This window comes from Talpa europaea, assembly GCF_964194135.1.
Source record: "Talpa europaea genome assembly, chromosome: 12".
In the NCBI taxonomy this organism is placed as follows: domain Eukaryota; kingdom Metazoa; phylum Chordata; class Mammalia; order Eulipotyphla; family Talpidae; genus Talpa; species Talpa europaea.
This window is the reverse complement of record NC_140079.1, coordinates 40,602,993-40,622,783: the sequence shown is the minus strand read 5'-3', so window position 1 is coordinate 40,622,783 and position 19,791 is coordinate 40,602,993. Positions and strand designations below refer to the sequence as shown.

Genomic DNA, 19,791 nt, shown 5'->3' with positions numbered 1-19,791 from the left:
ACCCACATGATGCAGCAGACCTCTCCTGTCTACTAAATGTTGTTCAGGCTGAACTTAAGCACCGAGGGGAAGGTGACCCACCCATCCTATTTAAGTTCCAAAAGTCAGCCCCAAAGCATAACCCCAAGATTGGCTTTCTTTAAACAATTTTAATCACAAATTGGGGTGAAGAAGCAGAGGTAGGTAAACGGGTACAAGGTAAAACCTATAGAGTGATGGCTGACTCTAGGCCACGCTCCTGGAAGAACCGGTGGGGGAGGCGGGGACGAATTCGGGGGCCTTCACTGAAGTAGGATGTGATCCTCCCAAGTCCCTCCTGATCCCCTGCTGGCAAGTCCTCCCTGTGGGAGAGAGATGGTGATATTGGCCACCTGGGGACATGGGTGGCGGGAGGAGGGCTCCCAGGCATCCACCTTCATCATAGTACCTCCAGGACACCTACCAGATAACATCCTCTGCCTCTTTCTCCAGGATGCTCTGGGCTGTACGCCAACTGAACCGGACAAATTGGGGGAAGCCAAACACAGGCTCCATGTGCTTCTTCAACCAGGCTTTTGTCTTGGGATCTGGGGGAGGGGATACATGGATAATAGTGACAAACCAAGCTCCATAATGTTCAAGCTCCTCAGCCTAGCATCTAAGGTCCTGCCATGCTACCTCAGGCCTCCTCCAGAGTAGCTAAGGAATCACCTACTGGCTAAGACAGCTTCTTGCCTGAGGACCTTACGGGCCACTCGTACTTCTCTGACTGACTATCTTTGTCTGGACCTGTTTGCCTCATTTTGGCCTCACCTATTGCAATCAGAATTATGTCCTGGGGCTTCCCCAGTGGCGCAGTGGTTGAGCACTGGGTTGTGAAGCTGCCCACAGCCTCTGCAGCACCAGTTCGATCCCTGGCCACCAGGTGAGGGTCCCACATGGTGCACAGACCTCTCCTGCCACCCGCTGCTCCCCTCAACAATGTACTTCATGAGTCTGCCTGCTCTGCTCTCTGCTCTGGCTCTGGTGAATTCTCTCACCCTCCCGTGCTTATGACTGTACCCAGTCAGAATAAATAAATCTTTAAATAAATAAATAAATCTTTAAAAAAAAAAAAAAAAAGAATTATGTCCTGCCCTAGGCCTTGAAAGGACTGGAGAAGGGTTTCTTGAACCCAGTCACAGAATTTTTCCTCCGGTCCTGTGGTGTGTGAGAACATGTGTGGGTAGGGCAAGGCAGGGGGGCCTATGATTATCTTTACCTCAGACAAGGAGACTGAGCCTCATAATGGGAAGAAAATGGATTTAAGAAGCAGCCACTAAACATAAGTCAGTACTCCTCACTCTTGACCCTCTCCCCTTAACTAATGGAAGAAGCCCACTACAGTCTCATTTCCTCACTGGGTTCCAGAGAAACAACACAGAGGGAGGCAGAAAGCATGGGAGAAGGAATTTCCCTCTGTCCCACATTGGCTGTGGCATGAGTAAGTGGCACTGTTTAGGCCTTAGTCTCTTCCACCACAGAGTGGGGTGAATAAGAATAACTTAGAAAACCTAACATACAGGGCCTCTCTGGTGGCGCAGGGGTTAAAAGACCACACTATCAAGCTATCAGCAGCCACTGCAGCATGAGTTCGATCCCTGGCCAGCCAGGAAACAACTCACATGGTGCAGTAGACATCTTATGTCTCACCTGGTACTCCCCTCAGCAGTGTATTTCAGTGGATCTACTTGTCAAGCTCCCCACTCTCTCTGGTGGATCCTTTCACCCCCAACACCTCTGGCCTGTACCCCAGTTCTTCTATGCATAAATAAATAAATCTTTTTTTTTTTTTAAGATTTATTTATTTATTCATACAAGAGCTGGAGCACTGGACAGAGATGCGGGGGGTGAGAGGGGAACAGAACAGGCAGACTAACTGAAATACACTGCTGAGGGGAGCAGCGGGCGAGACAAGAGAGGTCTGCTTCGCCATGTGGGTTGCTCCCTGGCAGGCCGGGGATCGAACTCATGCTGCAGAGGCTTCGGATTGCTTCATACTGCGGTGCTTAACTCCTTGTGCCACCAGGGAGGCCCCCATAAATAAATGAATCTTTAAAAAACAAAAACCTGGGCCTCCCCGGTGGCGCAGCGGTTGAGCGCTGGGTTGCAAAGCTGCCCGCAGCCTCTGCAGCGCCGGTTCGTTTCCCGGCTGCTCCCCGGCCACCAGAGGAGGGTCCCACATGGTGCGCAGACCTCTCCTGCCGCCCGCTGCTCCCCTCAGCAGTGTCCTTCAGTCCTTCTGCCTGCTCTGCTCCCTGCTCTGGCTCTGGTGAATTCTCTCACCCTCCCGCGCTTCTGACTGTACCCAGTGCATGTATAAACGAAACAAACGAACAAACAAATAAATAAATAAAAACATGCCTCTATAAAAAAAAAAAAAGAAAAAAAAATAAAAAATAAAAAACAAAAACCTAACACACAGACTAGGCCTGCCACCTCAGGGTTATTACCATTGCTCTCAGAGAAGCTCCTAGGGCAGGTAGGACCATCACCATCTGCTTACCATTGGGGTAGCCTGAGCCATAATCTGTGTCCAAATCTTGCAATTTTTCCACAAACTGCCAGTTCTTCACAGCCTGGTCTCGGGCCACCTGGGGCAAGACAGGCACTTGGGTTATCCTTTCCAACAGCAGCCATGCCTCCCCCTACCCAAGGTAATGCTGAAGGCAGGCCATGATCAATGGGGGAATGACCTTGGCACAGATGCTGGCAGCGCTGACCACGGGGTAGAGGGCATCTGCCTTGGCCTTGACTGTCACCTCAATGCCAGGAAAGTGCTGCTGCAGTCGCTCTTGGTACTTTTCTGGCATTCCCACAGTGTCCACAAATACCTGCCAGGTGACAGAAATATTTTCATTCATCCAACACTCAGAAAGACAAACTACAAACAACCCAGCCAGTACAAAAACCCTGAAGTAGGCCCAATGGCCGGGACAAAACAATGACATCATAGAGCTAATGGGGAAAGTGGTCTCCATGCCAATTATTCCCAGAAATAACCTTTATTATTTGCTTAGCCCCTCACCACCTGTCTCCCTTGAAGAGGCCATGAACTTCTGAAGGCATTTACCCACCCCAATACTGCATCATCAGCTCCACATTCCAGCACTGGGCTTCAGCCATCTCCTCAAATAATTCAAGTGTGTTTTTTCCCTTGTTCTTCTCTTAAAAACAACCTGTTCTTTGCCTCAGAGCATGCAATGCAATGTCAGTTTATATTTCTTGCTGATAATTTAATCTTACCCTCCTTCACTTGCCTGTGAATGTTTCTGATTTAATTTCCACTGTGAACAGAAAATTAAATGTCAAGATTTACATTTCTAAATGATGACTGCTGTGTGATCAGCAGATTGGTAGTGGGGGAGGTGAAAGTAGTGTGGAGGGTGACAATGGGGAAAAAGGAAGAATATGGACAGTTGCTTGGAAAGGGAGAGTGCCCTGGGCTAGTATAGAGACTGTAGAATTTGTTCTGGACACTGAGCTCTTAGGATACAAAGACATATTACATGGAAGTGGGGTAGGATTGGTCCTCCACATTTATGGCAGGAAAAGACACAGGAAATCAATAGTAACAAATATTCCTCAGGTAGTCCAGATATGCCTGATGCTGTATTGCCCACTGCACTTTTAAACTCCCATTTTATGTGGAGGTAAGCAAAAGAGAGCAACCTAACAGCTCACCTGGGTGACTTTCACACCCTGGTCCAAGGCATACTGCACCAGCCCAGCAGCTGTATCATGCGACAGGGAGTTCAGATTGTATTTGACCCTGCAGTGGGGATCAGAGACCATTCAACTTCATTCTAGTCAACCATCCCTTCCAGCCCATTAGCTTTCCCTCCACGGGACTCCTCACCGCCCAAGCATGCTGGTAGAGATGAGGTTCGGAGAGAGCACATCCAGTGCCCAGCCCACAAAGTCTCGGTCCTCCTCCATTTTCGCAAAAAGCCTGTCCCGCTCGTTCTCTGACAGGGTCTTTGAATCTGGGAGAAAGGTTGGAAGAAAAGGGGACCAGTTGGCTCTTCCAGCTTCTGCTTTCCTCTCCAGTTCGCACCAACCCCTGCACATGCCCAGGAACTTCCTCCCCATAAGTATACCTCAGGCTCACCTGCCACTTTCAGGGCCTCCAAATCTGCCAGATGCGATAGGGGGCAGTAACAGATTGCATATACCATGGGGCCTAGGGAAGGTCCAATATGTGAGTCCACGAAAGGCGCCACCCCCCTTCCACCATAACCCCTTTTTTGCTGACACCGTCACCACCATCAACGCCCGCCCTGTGTGGTGCAACTTCCGTCCCTATTACTACGGGGGCGCACCCAGCACCGGGCCCCGGCCAGCTTCATCAACGCCCAGGACGCAGGGCTCCTTGCGGCACACCGCAGGCACAGGCGAGTTCAGACGATAGCGGCCTGTGTTGTCTCTCTCCAGCACGTTGAGATTCATGCCTCCTTGGTCGACACAGTCGCTCACAGGAATAAGGTGTGCGGTGTCGGTCTTCGCGCGCGCTTCTTCCGCGGAACCTGTGGCGGCGCTCGCTTCTGACCAATCGGCGCACAGGACACACCTCCGACGCACACGCAGCCCACGCCTTTCCGCTAGCGCGAGTCTCCCTGGGAATTGTAGTTTCCAAGGCCGGCCACTGAGCTCCTCGTTCAGGGAACAAGATGGGCGGGGTTGTTTGACAAGCTCCGCCCAGGGGTCCTTGGAGCCCCGCCCACAAGGGGGCTGGTAGAAGAGCAAAATAATGGCGAAACTGAGGTGGGTCTTGGAGGACCAGACCCTGTCAGGTCATAGAAGGTCAAGCACTACAGCACACGTATTTACGGTGTCCACAAGACTGTGGGCATCCGCTACCTGGATTCAGGCCATTTGTACTCCCGGTCCCTGCCACTCGAGAGTCTAAAGCCCCTGAAGCAGATGTTCCAGTTCTCACTGAATTCCTGTTTGAACTTGGGGGCACCCCAACTTCTCTTTCACACACACACACACACACACACACACACACAGCTTCCAACCTTCTGTCATTGGGGTTACCCATTCCTTAGCCACAAACCTAGACCCCAGATGCAATAGATTCCTGCTAAGTCTCCACCCAGCAGTTTGCCTCATTCCATTCAATTATTATTTAAGAGTCCTGCATCCAGTTCCACCATTCTTCCCTTTTCCCCTATCTTTTTTTTTTTTTAAGATTTATTTATTTATGCATACAAGAGCTGGGGTACAGGCCAGAGTTGTGGGGAATGAGAGAATTCACTGGACACAGGTGGGGAACGGAACAGGAAGATTGACCAAAGTACACTGCTGAGCCATGTGGGTTGCTAGTTGGCCGCCCAGGGGATAGAACTCGTGCTGCAGAGGCTGCGGAAGCTTCACAGGTTGCATCTTAACCCTTTGTGCCACCAGGGAGGCCGCTTTTCCCCTATAATAGTGAGGCTCACACCTCCCAGATTTTTCTGCCACTTAGGCCGCACATCTCCTAGTCCTGACCTCAGCAGGGCTCACATCTTCTGTCTGTGGTTCTCTGCCTCTCATCAGTTTCTTTTTTTTTTTTTTTTAAGATTTATTTATTTATTTTTACAAGCACTGGGTACAGTAAGAAGCGCAGGAGGGTGAGAGAATTCGCCAGAGCCAGAGCTGGGAGCAGAGCAGGCAGAAGGGCCGAAGCACACTGCTGAGGAGAGCAGCAGGCTGCAGGAGAGGTCTGCGCGCCATGTGGGACCCTCCTCGGGTGGACGGGGAGCAGCCGGGGAGCAGCCGGGGATCGAACCGGCGCTGCAGAGGCTGCGGGCAGCTTCACAGCCCAGCGCTCAACCGCTGTGCCACCAGGGGAGGCCCCTCATCAGTTTCTTGTCCCTAATTCAGTCACATTTCCTGCAGTCCCCTCTCCCCTTCTCTGGCTCCCCCACCCCCACAAACACACACACAACTTTCTTCTTTTCTCCAGGGTTATCAATGGGGCACAAATCTCCACCCTCCCCCCACCCTCCGGCTCCAGACCCAGGGCCCTCAGCTCTCCTTTTCTGGAGCTCTCCAGGTACCCCTTCTCCTATTGCCCTTCCCTCTTCCCGTCCACCCTGGGGACTCCTGCTCTGGACTTGCCAGCTCACCCAGGCCCTGCCTCTTCAGCGCTTCTCACCTGGGTTCAGGGTCTCCAGTGACAGTTGATTGGTTTGCAGGATGAACAATCCTGTTGCCGACAGGGCAGCACTTGCACCAGGTTCTTGTGGTCCATGAACACTGGGCCTGGAGCAGTGCCCAGGATCTCTCGGCTGCGCTCCTGCTTGCCCAGGTCACAGTGACATTGCCACTCTCCCCACGGGCCAAGGATGGAGTCCTCCACGTCTAGGGATGGAGGGCCAGGTAGGGGGGAACACCCTCCCCCATGCCACCCTCCTCTAGGAAAGGAGAATAAAGACTAACAAGTAACAGCTTTGTGCCAGGAACCCCACCATTGACCCTCTCGTTGGAACAGGGAAAGCAAGCCACTCTTCAGAGGTGAACCTGGTGAACAGCCCAGAGGAACTGCAAATTTATACTTCCCACCTGTGCCAGCCTGCCTATTTGCAAGTGTGGTGCAACTTCCCTCGGTGCCCACCCATTTGAAGTTGACTCCTGGGTTCAGGGGTGTGATTATGAGCCTGTCCAGCTGGCAAAGGGCCACCTGACCAGGAGCGTTGTCAGGTGGTAAATTTAATAACATAATTGGCATAATGAATATACTTAAAGCCCCTGGTGCTATGCAACCAGGTAGAACAAAAACAATTATTATGACCACTTTTAAAGCAGCTACAACTCAGTAAGAGCTTATCAGATACCCTTCACAATGTTCTTGTACTGACTTCTCCCTATGTCCCTATGAAACAGGTCTGATCCCAATCTACAGCTCACAAAGCTGACACCTCATGTTCTCACTATGCCTCCACTACAAATTACTGGCCTGTTTTTATTCCTGTCAGGCCTTTTGGCCTTGGCACTTCCCATTCCTTCTTCCTCACACATGTCCCCCTAAAGTTTTTGACTTGTTTGTCATTCTGACTACTTTTTTCAGCCAGGTCGTCTCTGATTTTAGAAGTTTATTTGTCCCCTTCTATCTCAGTCTCCACCCTTCCTAGCACCTACCCATGAGCTTATGGAGGGGTCTACTTCAGTACTTATTGCCTGCTCACACTTACTTCCCCCCTTAAGCTGCTTACAGGCAGTCTCAATTATAACTTACTGGTGTGAAAACTGAGCCTCAGGGGGAAACACAGTTCAAGGGGATGCTACCCGTGGGAAGCTGGGCAGAGATTTGACGTCCATGGAGAAGGGTCTCTCTGCAGTCAGCTGTCAGAGTGGGGCAATGAGGCACCTTCACACCCACGACCTGTGGTTACCTTTCTCCTGATGCTGCAGTCGCAGCTGCTCCCAGGTGTCACCTTCACCTTGCTCCCCGAAGTAATGATAGTCGGGGGAGACGTGAGCAGGGGTCGCCAGCAGCAGCAGAAGCATCAGAGGCGGCAGTGGCAGCACCGCCGGGCTCCGGAACATGCCGGACTCAACCGCCCTCTGCGCGCACCCGGGCCAAGTTCCTCGCGGGGCCCCGGGGCCTGCAGTTCCCCACTACTGGCAGGCGCGGTGGTCTGGCGTGCGTCTCCCCCTACTGCTGCAGGCTCGTTGACCCGGCCAGCAGCGCTCCCCTACTCCGCGGTGCCAGTGGACCCGACCGCTCCGCTAGTCCGCCGCCCCCTCCTCCCCGCCCTGTGCGTCATGGGTCTACCGCATATAAAAGGCTCCACGACCCAAGAGAACTCGGTGCCGAGAACGCGAGTCCGCGCTCCCGCTGGTCTCTGCAACCTGCCGCTCCTTGCATCCCGCCCTTGCCCACCCAGGTAGGGACACCTAGAGTGCACCCGGCTGGGGGGAAGTTCCCTAGGAGCAGCTCCTATTTAGACATTAGCACCGGCCGCCTTTGTTCCCCGACCGCTATTGTGGCCGCCTTTGTCCTGACGGTGGAAACCGAGGCCAGAGCCTTGGAATACAGGCCTCGTCTCCGGGCCCCCCGTCTGCAACTGAGGCCTCGCCGTCTCCTCCTAGGGTGGGCCTGCGACATTCCGCGGGAGCCAACGCGCTAAGGGCGGGGGGCGGGCGGGTTGCCTCTGCTGGTCAGGGGGCGGGTCTCCCGCAACCTCCAGACTGCGCAGACCGGGGTACGGGGGAGGAGGAGGGGCAGCGCTGCGGCCTCCGCCTCTCGGACTCGATAACGCGGCCCAGCACGTAGCTTGACCTTGGGAAGCGAGGACAACGGGCCTGACCGGGCGGGGGTCTCAGCTTTCAGTCATGGCCTCCGGCAACGCGCACATCGGAAAGCCCGCCCCCGACTTCCAGGTCACAGCTGTGGTGGATGGCGCCTTCAAAGAGGTGAAGCTTTCCGACTACCGAGGTGAGGGCGACCTGGAGGGACCCAGGTGGGGACGGGACCCAGGCACTGGAGGCGCTGGGTCCTAACTCCTAGTCTGTTTCCAACTCTCCCCCAGGAAAATATGTGGTTCTCTTTTTCTACCCACTGGACTTCACCTTTGTGTGCCCCACGGAGATCATCGCTTTCAGCGAACACGCAGAGGACTTCCGCAAACTTGGCTGCGAAGTTCTGGGGGTCTCTGTGGACTCTCAATTCACTCACCTGGCTTGGTATGAGCGGTGACCAGCAGGGAGGGGGAAGGGGCAGTTAAGCCTAGCGTGACCTACCTTAGTGGCCCGCCTCCTGGCCATTGCTCAACCCCTGAGCCTCCCTTTTCCATCTTGAAAATAATGGAAATGTGACGCCCTAGTCCTTAAGAAAGAAGACGGTAATTAGCATTTGGAAACTTAGTTGCTTGGCGCTGAGACTTGCAGCTGCTTTATCTCGCTGAGTTCTGGCAAGGGAGACTGTGTTGCCCTATTTAAACTATTTCATGAACGTGGAAACTCCAGTTTAAAGAAGTGAAGGGCTGGGCCCCAGAACACAGAGAAGAGAAAATGGGGATTCTAACGCATGCTCTTTGCCCTAACATGCTGAAGGCTACCAGCACATGTGAAGTCACTTGACTGGATGGTTAGTCTTCCCAGCTGTGGGAAACAGTCCCTACACCCACTTCAGGGTGCGGTAGGTGGAGCTCCCAAGGCCTTGCTCTAAAGCCCCTTATCTCTCACCACCAGCACCCCCTCTTGAGCCCTTATCACACCCAGGGGCATAGGGTGAGGACCCTGCTGTGCTAGACATCTCTCCCCCACCTCCAGGATCAACACCCCCAGGAAGGAGGGAGGCCTAGGCCCCCTGAACATCCCTCTGCTAGCTGACCTAACCAGAAGCTTGTCCCACGATTATGGTGTACTGAAAGAAGATGAGGGCATCGCCTACAGGTACTTGGGGGCCCACTGCACCCCTCAATGGCCTCCTCCCCAGGGTGAGGGGACTGCTTTTGGGCTATACGCTTCCTGCCCCCAATCCTGTGGCTGGCAGGAGTTAGCACTCTCTTCCCTGGTCCTAGCAACAGGAGATCTCGCTTCCTCACTATAGACCCTGATGTTTCTAGGGGCCTCTTTATCATCGATGGCAAAGGTGTCCTTCGACAGATCACTGTCAATGATTTGCCTGTGGGGCGTTCTGTGGATGAGGCTCTGCGTCTGGTCCAGGCCTTCCAGTACACTGATGAGCACGGGGAAGGTGAGCAGACACATACATTAAGGGGTTCACACATGTATATTTATGAAGCTCCTTTATCACTCAGAACATTCGCTGCCTGCTCTGCCACCTGCATGGGGTAGACATGAGGGTCCCTGAAGAATTCAGTCAAGCACCTCTGGGCTGGTGGAAGGAAATACCCCAATATGATGCTGGGGACCAGGGAGGTTGTAGAAATCCATGGGAAAAAGTACGTAAGAGGCATGGCAGGCTTGAATAATATTGGTTGGATCAGAGTACCTTTTCATGTGGAGGATACAGCCTGACCACAAACATTCAGAATCCAGTGAGGCTGGGCTGGGGAAGAGATGGATTACAGGGTCCAAAAAGGAGTAAAAATGAGTCAGAAAATTCTGTAGCTGGGCTGGGAGGGCTTTTCTCCACATGAGGTATGGTCTTGGACCTGGACCACTTGGCTCTGTTTTGTTTTGGTTTTTGAATTCACGATTTTACTTTACACCTTCCTCTTCATTTTACTTTGTATATGGAGTTGTAGCTTCATACCTGAATCTCTGTCTTCCCACAGTCTGTCCCGCAGGCTGGAAGCCAGGCAGTGACACAATCAAGCCCAATGTGGAGGACAGCAAGGAATACTTCTCCAAACACAACTAAGCTAGTAGATGGATGGAAAGCTTTGGCTCTTGGCCCTTACCTGTGCCCCGTCTGGGTACCCTGTGATGATGCAGGAAAGGCCAGACCTGCACCTTGAATCCCCACAGACCTTACCCTAGGGGGTAGGCCAAGGTCTTATGCTCCTGCCTGGGAGCTGAATGTTGATCGATTCTCTGGAACCCATCTAAGCAGGAAACAGGCCTAGAGGTAACTAATAAAGTATTAGGGATGAACGTGAGCCTGTGTTGGTGTGGTCTGTCCTGTACCTCCCCTCTGCCTCTCTTTAAATTCCCCTAAAAAACTGAGTCGGTAGTTACTTACTTACACCAGGAGGTGGCAGCCTTACCTCACACTGCTACCACACTGCCACTTTCTACCTGAGGGAAATTGGTCTGCAAGGTGGAGCTTGCTGGCCCCTTGAATGGTACAAATCCCAGAATGTCCTACATCCTGAAATCTGGCCTTGTAGGGCAATGCCCACAGTTTGCCATCAGCCAGCCTGCATTCAAATGCAGTTTAAGAGCTGTGTCAACTTCTGGTCAGGAAAATGGGAATAAAGAACCCAGATCTGGGCCTCCCTGGTGGCGCAGCGGTTGAGCGCTGGGTTGCGAAGCTGCCCGCAGCCTATGCGGTGCCGGTTCGATCCCCGGCTGCTCCCCGGCCACTGGAGGAGGGTCCCGCATGGCACGCAGACCTCTCCTGCCGCCCTCTGCTCCCCTCAGCAGTGTATTTCGGTCCTTCTGCCTGTTCTGCTCCCCGCTCTGGCTCTGGTGAATTCTCTCACCCTCCCGCGCTTCTGACTACCCAGTGCTTGTATGTATAAACACACAAACAAACAAACAAATAAATCTTTAAAAAAAAAAAAAAAAAAAGAAAAAACCCAGATCACCGTGCATGTTAAGAAAGAACATGAAGTTCAGGACCCAGTTTAACGGTTACTGGGATGAGTTCCTGGAGCTTGAAGTTCCATGTTATGGAAAAGAAGGTGGGATTGAGTCCTGAGAACATTACCATGAGTGGCAATTTGAGTTGCATGTATTCTCCCCATGGCAAGCTCTTCCCCAGTCCATGTTGAAAAGTCTGCCTGTCCCCTCTGTGATGGAATGTTGAAGGTTAGGCTGGGAAGCTGTAGTTAGGAGAAAGGCACAAATCCTAGGGTACAGTTTGAAGGACAAGTTCAGACAAGTGACTGCTACTCTGAGCCCCCACTTCCACAGGACAGGACTTAACACCTCATTTAATTCATACACCACATTATATACATATTAACATTATATACATATTAACACATCCAACCTAAAATCCTCCAAAGGCCACTGACATTGGACTTGAATTTTACCTACATTCCTCCCCAAGTCTCTGCATGGTACTCCTTGACTTTTATCTTCCCCCTCCAGGTTCAATCCATTCCAGAAAGACTGGCTTCCTATTCTTTAACAGATTGATCTTGTTCTGGCCACAGGAACTTGTGTTTTTCCTGCCCAGGATGCTGTTACCCAGAATTTCCTTAGAGCCCTGATTCTTCAGATCTGATTTAAAGTCGGTTAAAGGTCCAATCATTCTTTAAAACATCTCACCTCCTGGTCCTTCACTATCACTTGTATATAATTTTTTCCTCTTCCAAGCATTTGCCACCATCTTTGAATCATGTTTGTTTATAGTTTGACAGGGTGGAAGTTGTGCCTCCAGGATCGGGTCGCTCAGTATTTTATAAATACATTGTCTGTTCTGCCCACACCACCACTGGCTGACCTGATTTCTCGGTCTTTGTTTTTCTCTGCTGGGGGCTTTCAGCTCCGAAGCCAACCAGACCCCCTAGGGGAGCACCAGCCACATTCCGACCCGTCCCAGCCTCAGAAAAGGGAGTCTCGTGCCAGGGCGACTGTAGCCGCGCCCGGCGGCCCCAGCAGCCACCCCGGCAGGACCAGACCTGGCACTCGCCCTGCTCAGGGCCTGGCTCTGGGAGGGGAAACTGGCAGGCGGTGCCGCCCTTCCTGGGGGGCGGGGGAGGGGAGTACCCCTCGGAGGCAACGACGCGCGGGTAGCAGCAACTACCCTCCCCTGTCTGGCCCAAAGGACCTAGCGTGGGTTCGGCAGGGCCCCCGCGTCAGTTCTTTAGGGGAGGCTCTGGGGTGGCTCCCGAAGCGCGGCCCGCCCACTGCGGACGCTCTGGAACCAGGCCTGGGGTTTTCCGGGCCCCGGCAGCCACCCGCTTGGGAAAATCCCGGCCCCCTTCCCGGCGCCGCAGCACTGCCCGGCAGAGCGGGGGAGGGGATTCCCGGAATCTGCCCGGAGACCGCCGTCGCGTCACAGGGCAGAATCCACCCATATATGGGTATCCCTTCCGCTGCGTCAGCGGGGAAAGCCCCTGCGCGCGCGGCTGGGAAGGGCCGCGCCTGCGCATTGAGCGCCGCGCCCCAAATACCCCGTTCCCTTGTGTTGGGCGGCTGGACTTAGTCCCAGCCCTGGACCGCCAACCCTCGATATAAGGGTACGCGAGAAGGGTTGGAAACCCAGGCTGGATAGCTGGCGAGTGGACAACCGGGATAGAGCTGGCGAGGGGACAGAGATATAGGAGCAAGCCACAAACAGCAGTGGGGTGGGGGGTAACCCAGTACTCTCCTCCCTCTGCTCTCCCGGCTTGGAAAAAAAGACAACAGAAATTAATAAAGAACCATTTTTTTTTTTTACTTAAATAGATTCAATAAAAAGTCAGAACGACAAACGCACAGACACACACAAACACATCTTAAAATAAACTCTTTAGAGACCAAGTGCGTGTTTCTTCTCCACAGTACGGTGCAGAGGTGGGGAAGGTAGGGTGTGGGGGGTTCCCTCCCCAGTGTCTCCCCGGGCTTGAGTACCGGGCGGCGGGGCCAGCTCCGCCGCGATCGCCCCCTCCTCCCCTCCCTGTTAAATACACAAATATATTATATTCAATATGAATCGAGTCTGTTTCCAGCAGAAAAAAAAAATACAAAAAACGTGAAAGGGGGGCTTGTAAACGTCGAGGTGGAAGCACTGGGCACAGAGCAGGCGGGCTGGAGTCACTGTGGTTTTCGGCATCCCAAGGCCCCGGGGTCGGTGCCTACCGCATGCCCCCTCGCCCCGCTGCAGGCGTGCGCCCAGCCGTCCAAGATGGAGAAAGGTCCGTAGATGGTTAGGGGGCACTCAGAAGGCGTGTCCCTTGACCCCGAGCAGCAGCTGGCAGCCGTTGCTGACATGGGTCATGACCTTCTGTTTGAGCTGGGCCACCTGCTCCCGGAGGAGGCCAGCGGTGCTTGATAGCCCAGCGTTCTCGGCCTTGAGAGTCTTCACCTTGTCCTCCAGGCGCGCGATGCGCTCCAGCTTCCGCTTCCGGCACTTAGTGGCCGCCAGCCGGTTCCGCAGCCGCTTGCGCTCCACTTTGATGCGTTCCTGGTCTTCCATGTTGATGGGGGACACCGGCGGCGTGGCGTCTCGGCTGCGCGCCTCAGGCACGGTCTGCGGCTCCTCCTTAAAGGTGGAGGCGCCTCGGCCCAGGCCCAGCTGTGCTGGGTGGCCGCCAGCAAAGGGCGGCGCGTGTGGGAGGTAGCTGATGGTCGCCGTCGGGTACGAGCTCCCAGTCCCGACCGCTGCCCCGGCGCCCCCGGAAGGCGCGGAGGCTGGGGAATAGCTGCTGAGGTTGGTGTAGACTGGAGGCGGCTCCGGGCCGGCATAGACGCCCCCGGGCCCGGCCGGGGGGCCCCCGCTGGCGCCCAGGGACACATTGGGGGGTGTCACGTGGTTCATCTTGTGCAGGTCGTCCAGGGCTTTGACAAAGCCGTCGGCGAAGCCCTCCTGCTCCTCGGTGACGCCGCCCCCTGAGCCCCCGGCGCCTCCACCGCTACCACCCCCGCGGGGGTAAAAGTACTGTCCTGGGGGCGTAGGCGTCGTAGTGATCACGCCGTTGCTGTTGGGGACGATCAGGCGCTCCAGCTCCGATGAGGCAAGCTTGAGCGACGCGCTCGTGTCCGAGCTCTGGCCAGAGAAGTAGCTACCGCCACCGGTGCCCTCCGGGCCGGGACCCCGCGCCGCGGGAGCTTTGAGACTTCGGTAGGGGTCAGCCAGGTTGAGCGCCAGACTGGGTTTCAGGAGTTTGTAGTCGTGTAGAGAGAGGCTGCCTGGGGCACGGCCGTATCCCGCTGCTGCGTAAGAGTCGTCGTGGTAGAAGGGCTGTTCCATTTTAGTGCACATCCGGGCGGCCCGGGCGGTCGTGGGGGGCGGGGGTGTTGTCCCTGCGGGGCCGCCCCGGGCCTCGCGGCTGCTAGCGGCGCGCTGTTCCCGGTGGTGGCTCGCCTGGGTGTCTGGACGTGCGTTCCTGGAGGCTGGCACCGGCCGGGAGAAGCCCGCCGGCTGCTGTGCGCGGAAGCTCTGAGCTGCTTCTCGATTCCCTCCGGCCTTCCCTGGCGCGCTCGCTTCCTTGGTGCCGCTTCCCCCAGCTCCCCGCTCCCTGCTGGCTCCGACAACTGCCTGGCCGCGATCAAGATCCCTGCTGCTCCCCGCGAGCCACACGCCTTTATACGGCGAGTGTTAGCTGCGGAAGTGCGCTCGGATTGGCTGGTGCTGGTGCCGGGCCCCCGCGCCCCCCTCCTAGAGCGTGGGGAAGGGGAGGAGGCGGCTCGCGTCACTGTCAGGAAGCGCGTGTCCTTGTAAACAGCGGCCACGGGCTGGGTGGCTCGGCGCGGCTGCAGGGGAGGGGCTCAGGGGACACAGAGTCACTCGAGAAAAGGGGTGCAGGGGCGGTTCGAGGCACACTGGGATAGTCTTCGGGGAGAGCAAAGATTCCCCTGGAGTACGCCAGGAGAGAGACGTAGAACCGGTACAGGGCAAGTGTGTGTCGGGGGGAGGGGGGTCCTACGATATACTTAGAAAGGCCTGGGGGATTCGCGGTAACCGAGGAGGCTTGGAAGACTGAAAGTACACTGGGAGACCCCACGAAGGAGAGAACGGGGAGGGGGTGGGGCTAAGCAGGGTAAATGGAGGGGAGAGGTAAGGAGACACACGACTTAGGAATTGAGTGAGGGTCCCGAGTTCAAAGAGATATGGTTCTGGACTTTTCACAACAGAGACTGAGCCCGGGAAAAGTGAGGAGGGAGATCAAAAGGATACATGGGAGAGACTGGAGGATCCATTATGTAAGAAAAGAGTAGGGGTCCTGGAGCCCTGGGAAAGTCTTGAGGGTCCCCCATAAAAGTGAAGAGGGAATTGGAGGGATATAGACATGCAGCAAGTGAGAGTTCTGGAGTACAGTGAATCAGGAAAAGTATGTGAGGTAGATGGAAACTCTCAGAGGTTGGGGGATCACTGGGATCATGACAATGACAGAGGGTCCCCGGTTGAACCATGAGAGGAGGCTCTTGGGTACCTGGACGGCTGGATCGTCCATGATTGGCGCCCCCTCTCGAGAGCACCGCTAGGCGCCTGTACACTTGATCCCCATCCCAAAGCCCTCCCCCAGTGACCCTGGGCTCGACCGACATCTTGATGGCTCCTATGCCGGGACCAGCCCTATAGCCCGGGCGCGGTCGCCCAACCCCACTCCTTCCTTAGAAACCGACTGGGGAAAGAGCACCACGGCAGGAAGTGTGGCAACAGGCCCCAGGGAAGGAGCCCGGCCCTGCCTCCGTCATTTGGATCCTGCGGGACATAACGCCCCGCCTCGGGTCCAGCCGAGTTCCTCGGAAGAGGAACCTGGGTGTGCGACCCTCGGGGAGGCAAGGGTGCGCCGAAACACGCCCAACGTAGATGCCGCCAATCACACCCCTCGCCCCCCGCAGTGGTTCAACCCACGGCAAGTGCCGAGGTTAGCAGTCCGGAGAAGATTCCATTGGCACAAATGAGGGGGACGCAGCGGGGAGCGGGGCCTGGTCGCCATGGCAACTGGCCGGGCGGCCGCGGGAAAGTCTGGGGGCGGGGCGGTACCTTCCCGCCCCCCCAACCCTGGCTCTCCCCGACGCCCATATAAGGGCACAGGAAGGGGTGGGGCCAACGCTGTCCCAGGGCCCTGAGCCAAAAGCTGGGAGCCCGGGTTATCTGCCAGGTCCCAGGGCGCGCCCAGGCCCTCGACGGCTAGTCCCGACCAGCCCAGGCCGCCACCCCCGGGGCCCCACGGCCTGCCTGGCCCGGCCCCACCCAGCCAATCCGGGGCCGCGTCCTACCAGGTCCGGCCCGGCCCGACCCAGCCTGGCAGGTCCCTGCCTGCCCTCAGGCCTGGGTCGGACTTTGCCCCTGGCCCAACGGTGCGGAGAGGGCGGGCCTATGCCTCTAGGCCTCCAGGGCGCCTAGACAGGCTGGCAAGGCTGACTCCTCCCTATGGCGGGGCACCCTTCCTTTCTGCCAGGGGGCCTGGGACCCCTCCCCAAGCCCCTAGGGACCCCTGGGACCCCTCTCAGTCCCTAAGAACTGAAATGCACGCTCCCTTACTCATGTGTTTAAGGGCTCTACTTCTGTTTTTATCTGGGGGGCCCTCTACCATCCATAATATATATGGGGGTGTCCACTCTCTCCAAGGTGTCTCCCTCCCCTCCAGTCAGAGGGGCTTGAAAATCCAAGGGGAAAATCTTAGGAAATTATAGCCCTTTCTCCAGGACAAAGTGGAGGTTTAGATGGTGGGGCTTCTAGTTAGACTTAACGTGGGACTCCCAAGCAATTAAAAGATGAGCCACTAGCACAAAAGATGAGAAGCTCAGTCTCTGAAAAGCCTCTATCCTCTTGGAGGATGAAAGTTTCTTCAGGGAAGAGAGAAGCTGAGGGTCAGGGGGCTAGCCAGTCTGTTGGACAGGCAGGAGCTCACAAAGTATGGGAGAGAGAAGAAAAATGAAACGACTGAAAGAGAAACTAAGCTATGTAGGGGCAGGGGAAGTCCAGTAGAGTACTGGTGTTAGGGAGGAAGATCCCCTGAAAAGCTGGGGCATCCCCTTCTTGGGTCTTTAGAGGGTCCTTGTGACCCCTGGGTGCCCCCTCTCCTCCTTCCCTTGCTTGAACTGCTCCCCTCCCCCGCCCTAGGCTCAAGGGAGATTCCAGTGGCCGCTGAGTCTGGCAGGCACTCTGCCAGGTCTGTGTCTCCCGCCCATGCTAATAACTGCAGCTGACATCTGGCTGGGCCCTGCGGGGGCGCAGAGGGCAGCGTTGGGGGGCTGGGCAGGTCTGGCCAGAGGGCAGCAGCATCTCAGTAAGCCAACCTGCAGGTCCCATGAGCCAAGAGGCCACAGTGAGTCAGCCCTGGCCAGTGCTGAGGCTGGCCATGCCAGGGGAGGCCTGGAGAGAGTTGAGGGCGGATCCTGAGAGAGTCCAGATGGAGGGCTAGGCCAGTATAAGAAAAAGCACACATATGGGGGCAAGAGGTCAAGGCAAGGAGAGATGCCCAGAGAGACAAACTGGGGGCAGGGTTAGCGTCAGGCAGGCAGACATAGAGACTCACTCAGAGACACTTAAAGATAGGCAGACAGACTGAGAAATAATAATTATTATTTTAATAGCTAACACTTAATATGGCTCTGACCATTGGCCAGGTACTCGTCTAAGTGGTTTACACATTGTAAGTCATTGCCTGCTTCCAACAACTAAGTGAAATGCACGTGCTATTTTTATCCCCATTTAAGAGAGGACAAAACTGAGGTACAGGAAGTTAAGGAATTGCCTGCTGTCCCACAGTTCAGGAACATTAGCCACTATACAGACATTTATGCAGTACCAACTGTATGACAAGGTCTGCAGGCCCCTTCACAAAAGGTCTTAATTAATCTGGAGAGAAATAGAGCACAGGGTCTGGGTCAGGGAAGGGGGATACTGATGTGTGTATGTGGCGGGGGGGGGGGGGGGGGGGGGTCAGGGGTGCTTGGAGTATGGCTGGTGGCTCCAAGCATTCTGCATGGGTGTTTGAGCAGGGGTTGGGGTGGGGCCAGGAAGGGAGGGCGGGGGCCCAGCCAAGCTGGTACAGCCGGTTCCAGGCCCCTGCCATTCTCACCCTTGTGGCCTGGGCACCACCCCCTCACGCCGCCCCGCTGGCGCCAAGGCCTGATGGTGAGGAGGGAGGATGTGAGGGGAGCCCCCTCCCCCGCTCAGCTTGTATGCTGGGTACTGCCCAGGGCCTGGGCTCCCGATCAGCCTCTGGCCAATCAGTCCTGCCCAAGGGCCACGGACCTTAAGGGGGGCAGAATAAGGAGGAAGTTCACCCACCCCCACCCATGGTCTCTCTGGGGCTTTTGGTCTTGGCATGAGGGACTTCTCCTTCTTATAAATAGCCTGGTGACCCCCCCACCCCCACCCTGGCCCCACTGACTGGCTGGGTCCTAACCGGGAAACTGGGCTGGGGGCTGCCTGTGAGTCAGCCAGTGGGCAGACAAGGACAGGAACTCACAAGTCCTAGCACCCATCCTCCTGCGTCCCTGCTCCTGGGTGTGGATAGGCAGCTGGGTTAAGAGGAGGCTGAGAATCACAGAGGCCTTTTCCCAAGAACCCCTAGCCTGCCAGACACCTTCTCTTGCCCACCTTTGTGATTTGGGGGTCCTTCAACCCCTCTCCCAGAGAGGAAATTACTGGGTTTTCTTGGAAGCAGGAAGGAGTCTGTGTCCTCAGGCTGACTCAGCTGGGTATGAGGGGAGTTTCCCACAAAGCTGTTTCTGACACCCCCCCAACTGCTGGTAAGGTCTTGGAGGGGTTGAGCATGACTGAGATCCTGGGTGCCCCCCTTACAGGGGATATACTAAGAAAATAGGCTCATACCTCACCAGGAATGGAGATGGCAGAGCTGGTATCCTGGGGGAAATGATAAGTAGGGAGGGAGGAATAAGAGAATGTGTTTGGAGAGAGGAAGTGCCAGAATCTCTGAGGGACACATAGGGTAGAAAGCCCTGAGTGCCAAAGCACTTCAGCAGGAGCCCCCAGCATCTTGGCAGGTCCCAGAAGCACATGTGTATCTAGTATGTCTAGTCAATATGGTTTGTGTGTGGCTGGTGTCAGGGCCTGTGAGAGAGGCCTGTCTTCCCAGTACATATAGGCCTATCTATCCAGTACATATGTGTTAGCCCAACTCTGCAGGAGTGTTTAGGGCCGGTCTACTTTGTGTTGGGGGTAAAGGGAAGGGGCGTGTGTGTGTGGTCTGTGGAACAGGCTGCATGTGGCTGGCCTATATGCATATATAGAAGTTGTTTGGGAATTCATATGATTAACCTGTTCATGTGTGGTACAGATATGTTTGTGTGAGGTCCATGGCTTGCCTGTGTGAGATGTGTGTGTGTCTGTATCCAGAAGATTTGTACATGTGTGTCTGTGGCTGGTCTATATGTGTGTCTATGTGAGCTCTGGGGCTAGCGTGTATGTGTATGTGTTCTATAGCTGGCCCAGGCGTGGTCTTTAGCTGGCCCAGGCGTGGTCTATTGTTGGTCTGTGTGTGCATATGTGTGTGCTTGTCTGTGCCTATCAAGTTGATTTAT

General features: G+C 55.3%; 4 protein-coding genes across 4 annotated transcripts; 1 reads left to right on the top strand and 3 right to left on the bottom strand.

The window, feature by feature from the left end:
* Positions 1-205: 205 nt before the first annotated feature.
* RNASEH2A (ribonuclease H2 subunit A) lies at positions 206-4,467 on the bottom strand (the record flags this gene model as incomplete). Its single annotated transcript, XM_084249312.1, has 8 exons — positions 206-341; positions 443-566; positions 2,525-2,612; positions 2,715-2,852; positions 3,703-3,790; positions 3,878-4,004; positions 4,130-4,201; positions 4,341-4,467. The coding sequence occupies 8 exons, from the start codon at positions 4,465-4,467 to the stop codon at positions 206-208; spliced, it is 900 nt and encodes a 299-aa protein (XP_084105438.1).
* Positions 4,468-6,166: 1,699 nt separating this feature from the next.
* THSD8 (thrombospondin type 1 domain containing 8) lies at positions 6,167-7,551 on the bottom strand (the record flags this gene model as incomplete). The annotated part of the gene is made up of 2 exons (XM_084248728.1): positions 6,167-6,366; positions 7,398-7,551. 2 exons carry the CDS (start codon positions 7,549-7,551, stop codon positions 6,167-6,169), a joined length of 354 nt encoding a protein of 117 aa, XP_084104854.1.
* Positions 7,552-7,825: 274 nt separating this feature from the next.
* On the top strand, positions 7,826-10,566 carry PRDX2 (peroxiredoxin 2). Its single transcript, XM_084251497.1, has 6 exons — positions 7,826-7,892; positions 8,332-8,443; positions 8,538-8,691; positions 9,280-9,402; positions 9,576-9,706; positions 10,251-10,566. The coding sequence occupies exons 2-6, from the start codon at positions 8,341-8,343 to the stop codon at positions 10,334-10,336; spliced, it is 597 nt and encodes a 198-aa protein (XP_084107623.1). The 5' UTR covers positions 7,826-7,892; positions 8,332-8,340; the 3' UTR covers positions 10,337-10,566.
* Positions 10,567-13,507: 2,941 nt separating this feature from the next.
* On the bottom strand, positions 13,508-14,551 carry JUNB (JunB proto-oncogene, AP-1 transcription factor subunit; the record flags this gene model as incomplete). Its single annotated transcript, XM_084249020.1, has 1 exon — positions 13,508-14,551. One exon carries the CDS (start codon positions 14,549-14,551, stop codon positions 13,508-13,510), a length of 1,044 nt encoding a protein of 347 aa, XP_084105146.1.
* Between the last annotated feature and the right edge of the window lie 5,240 nt (positions 14,552-19,791).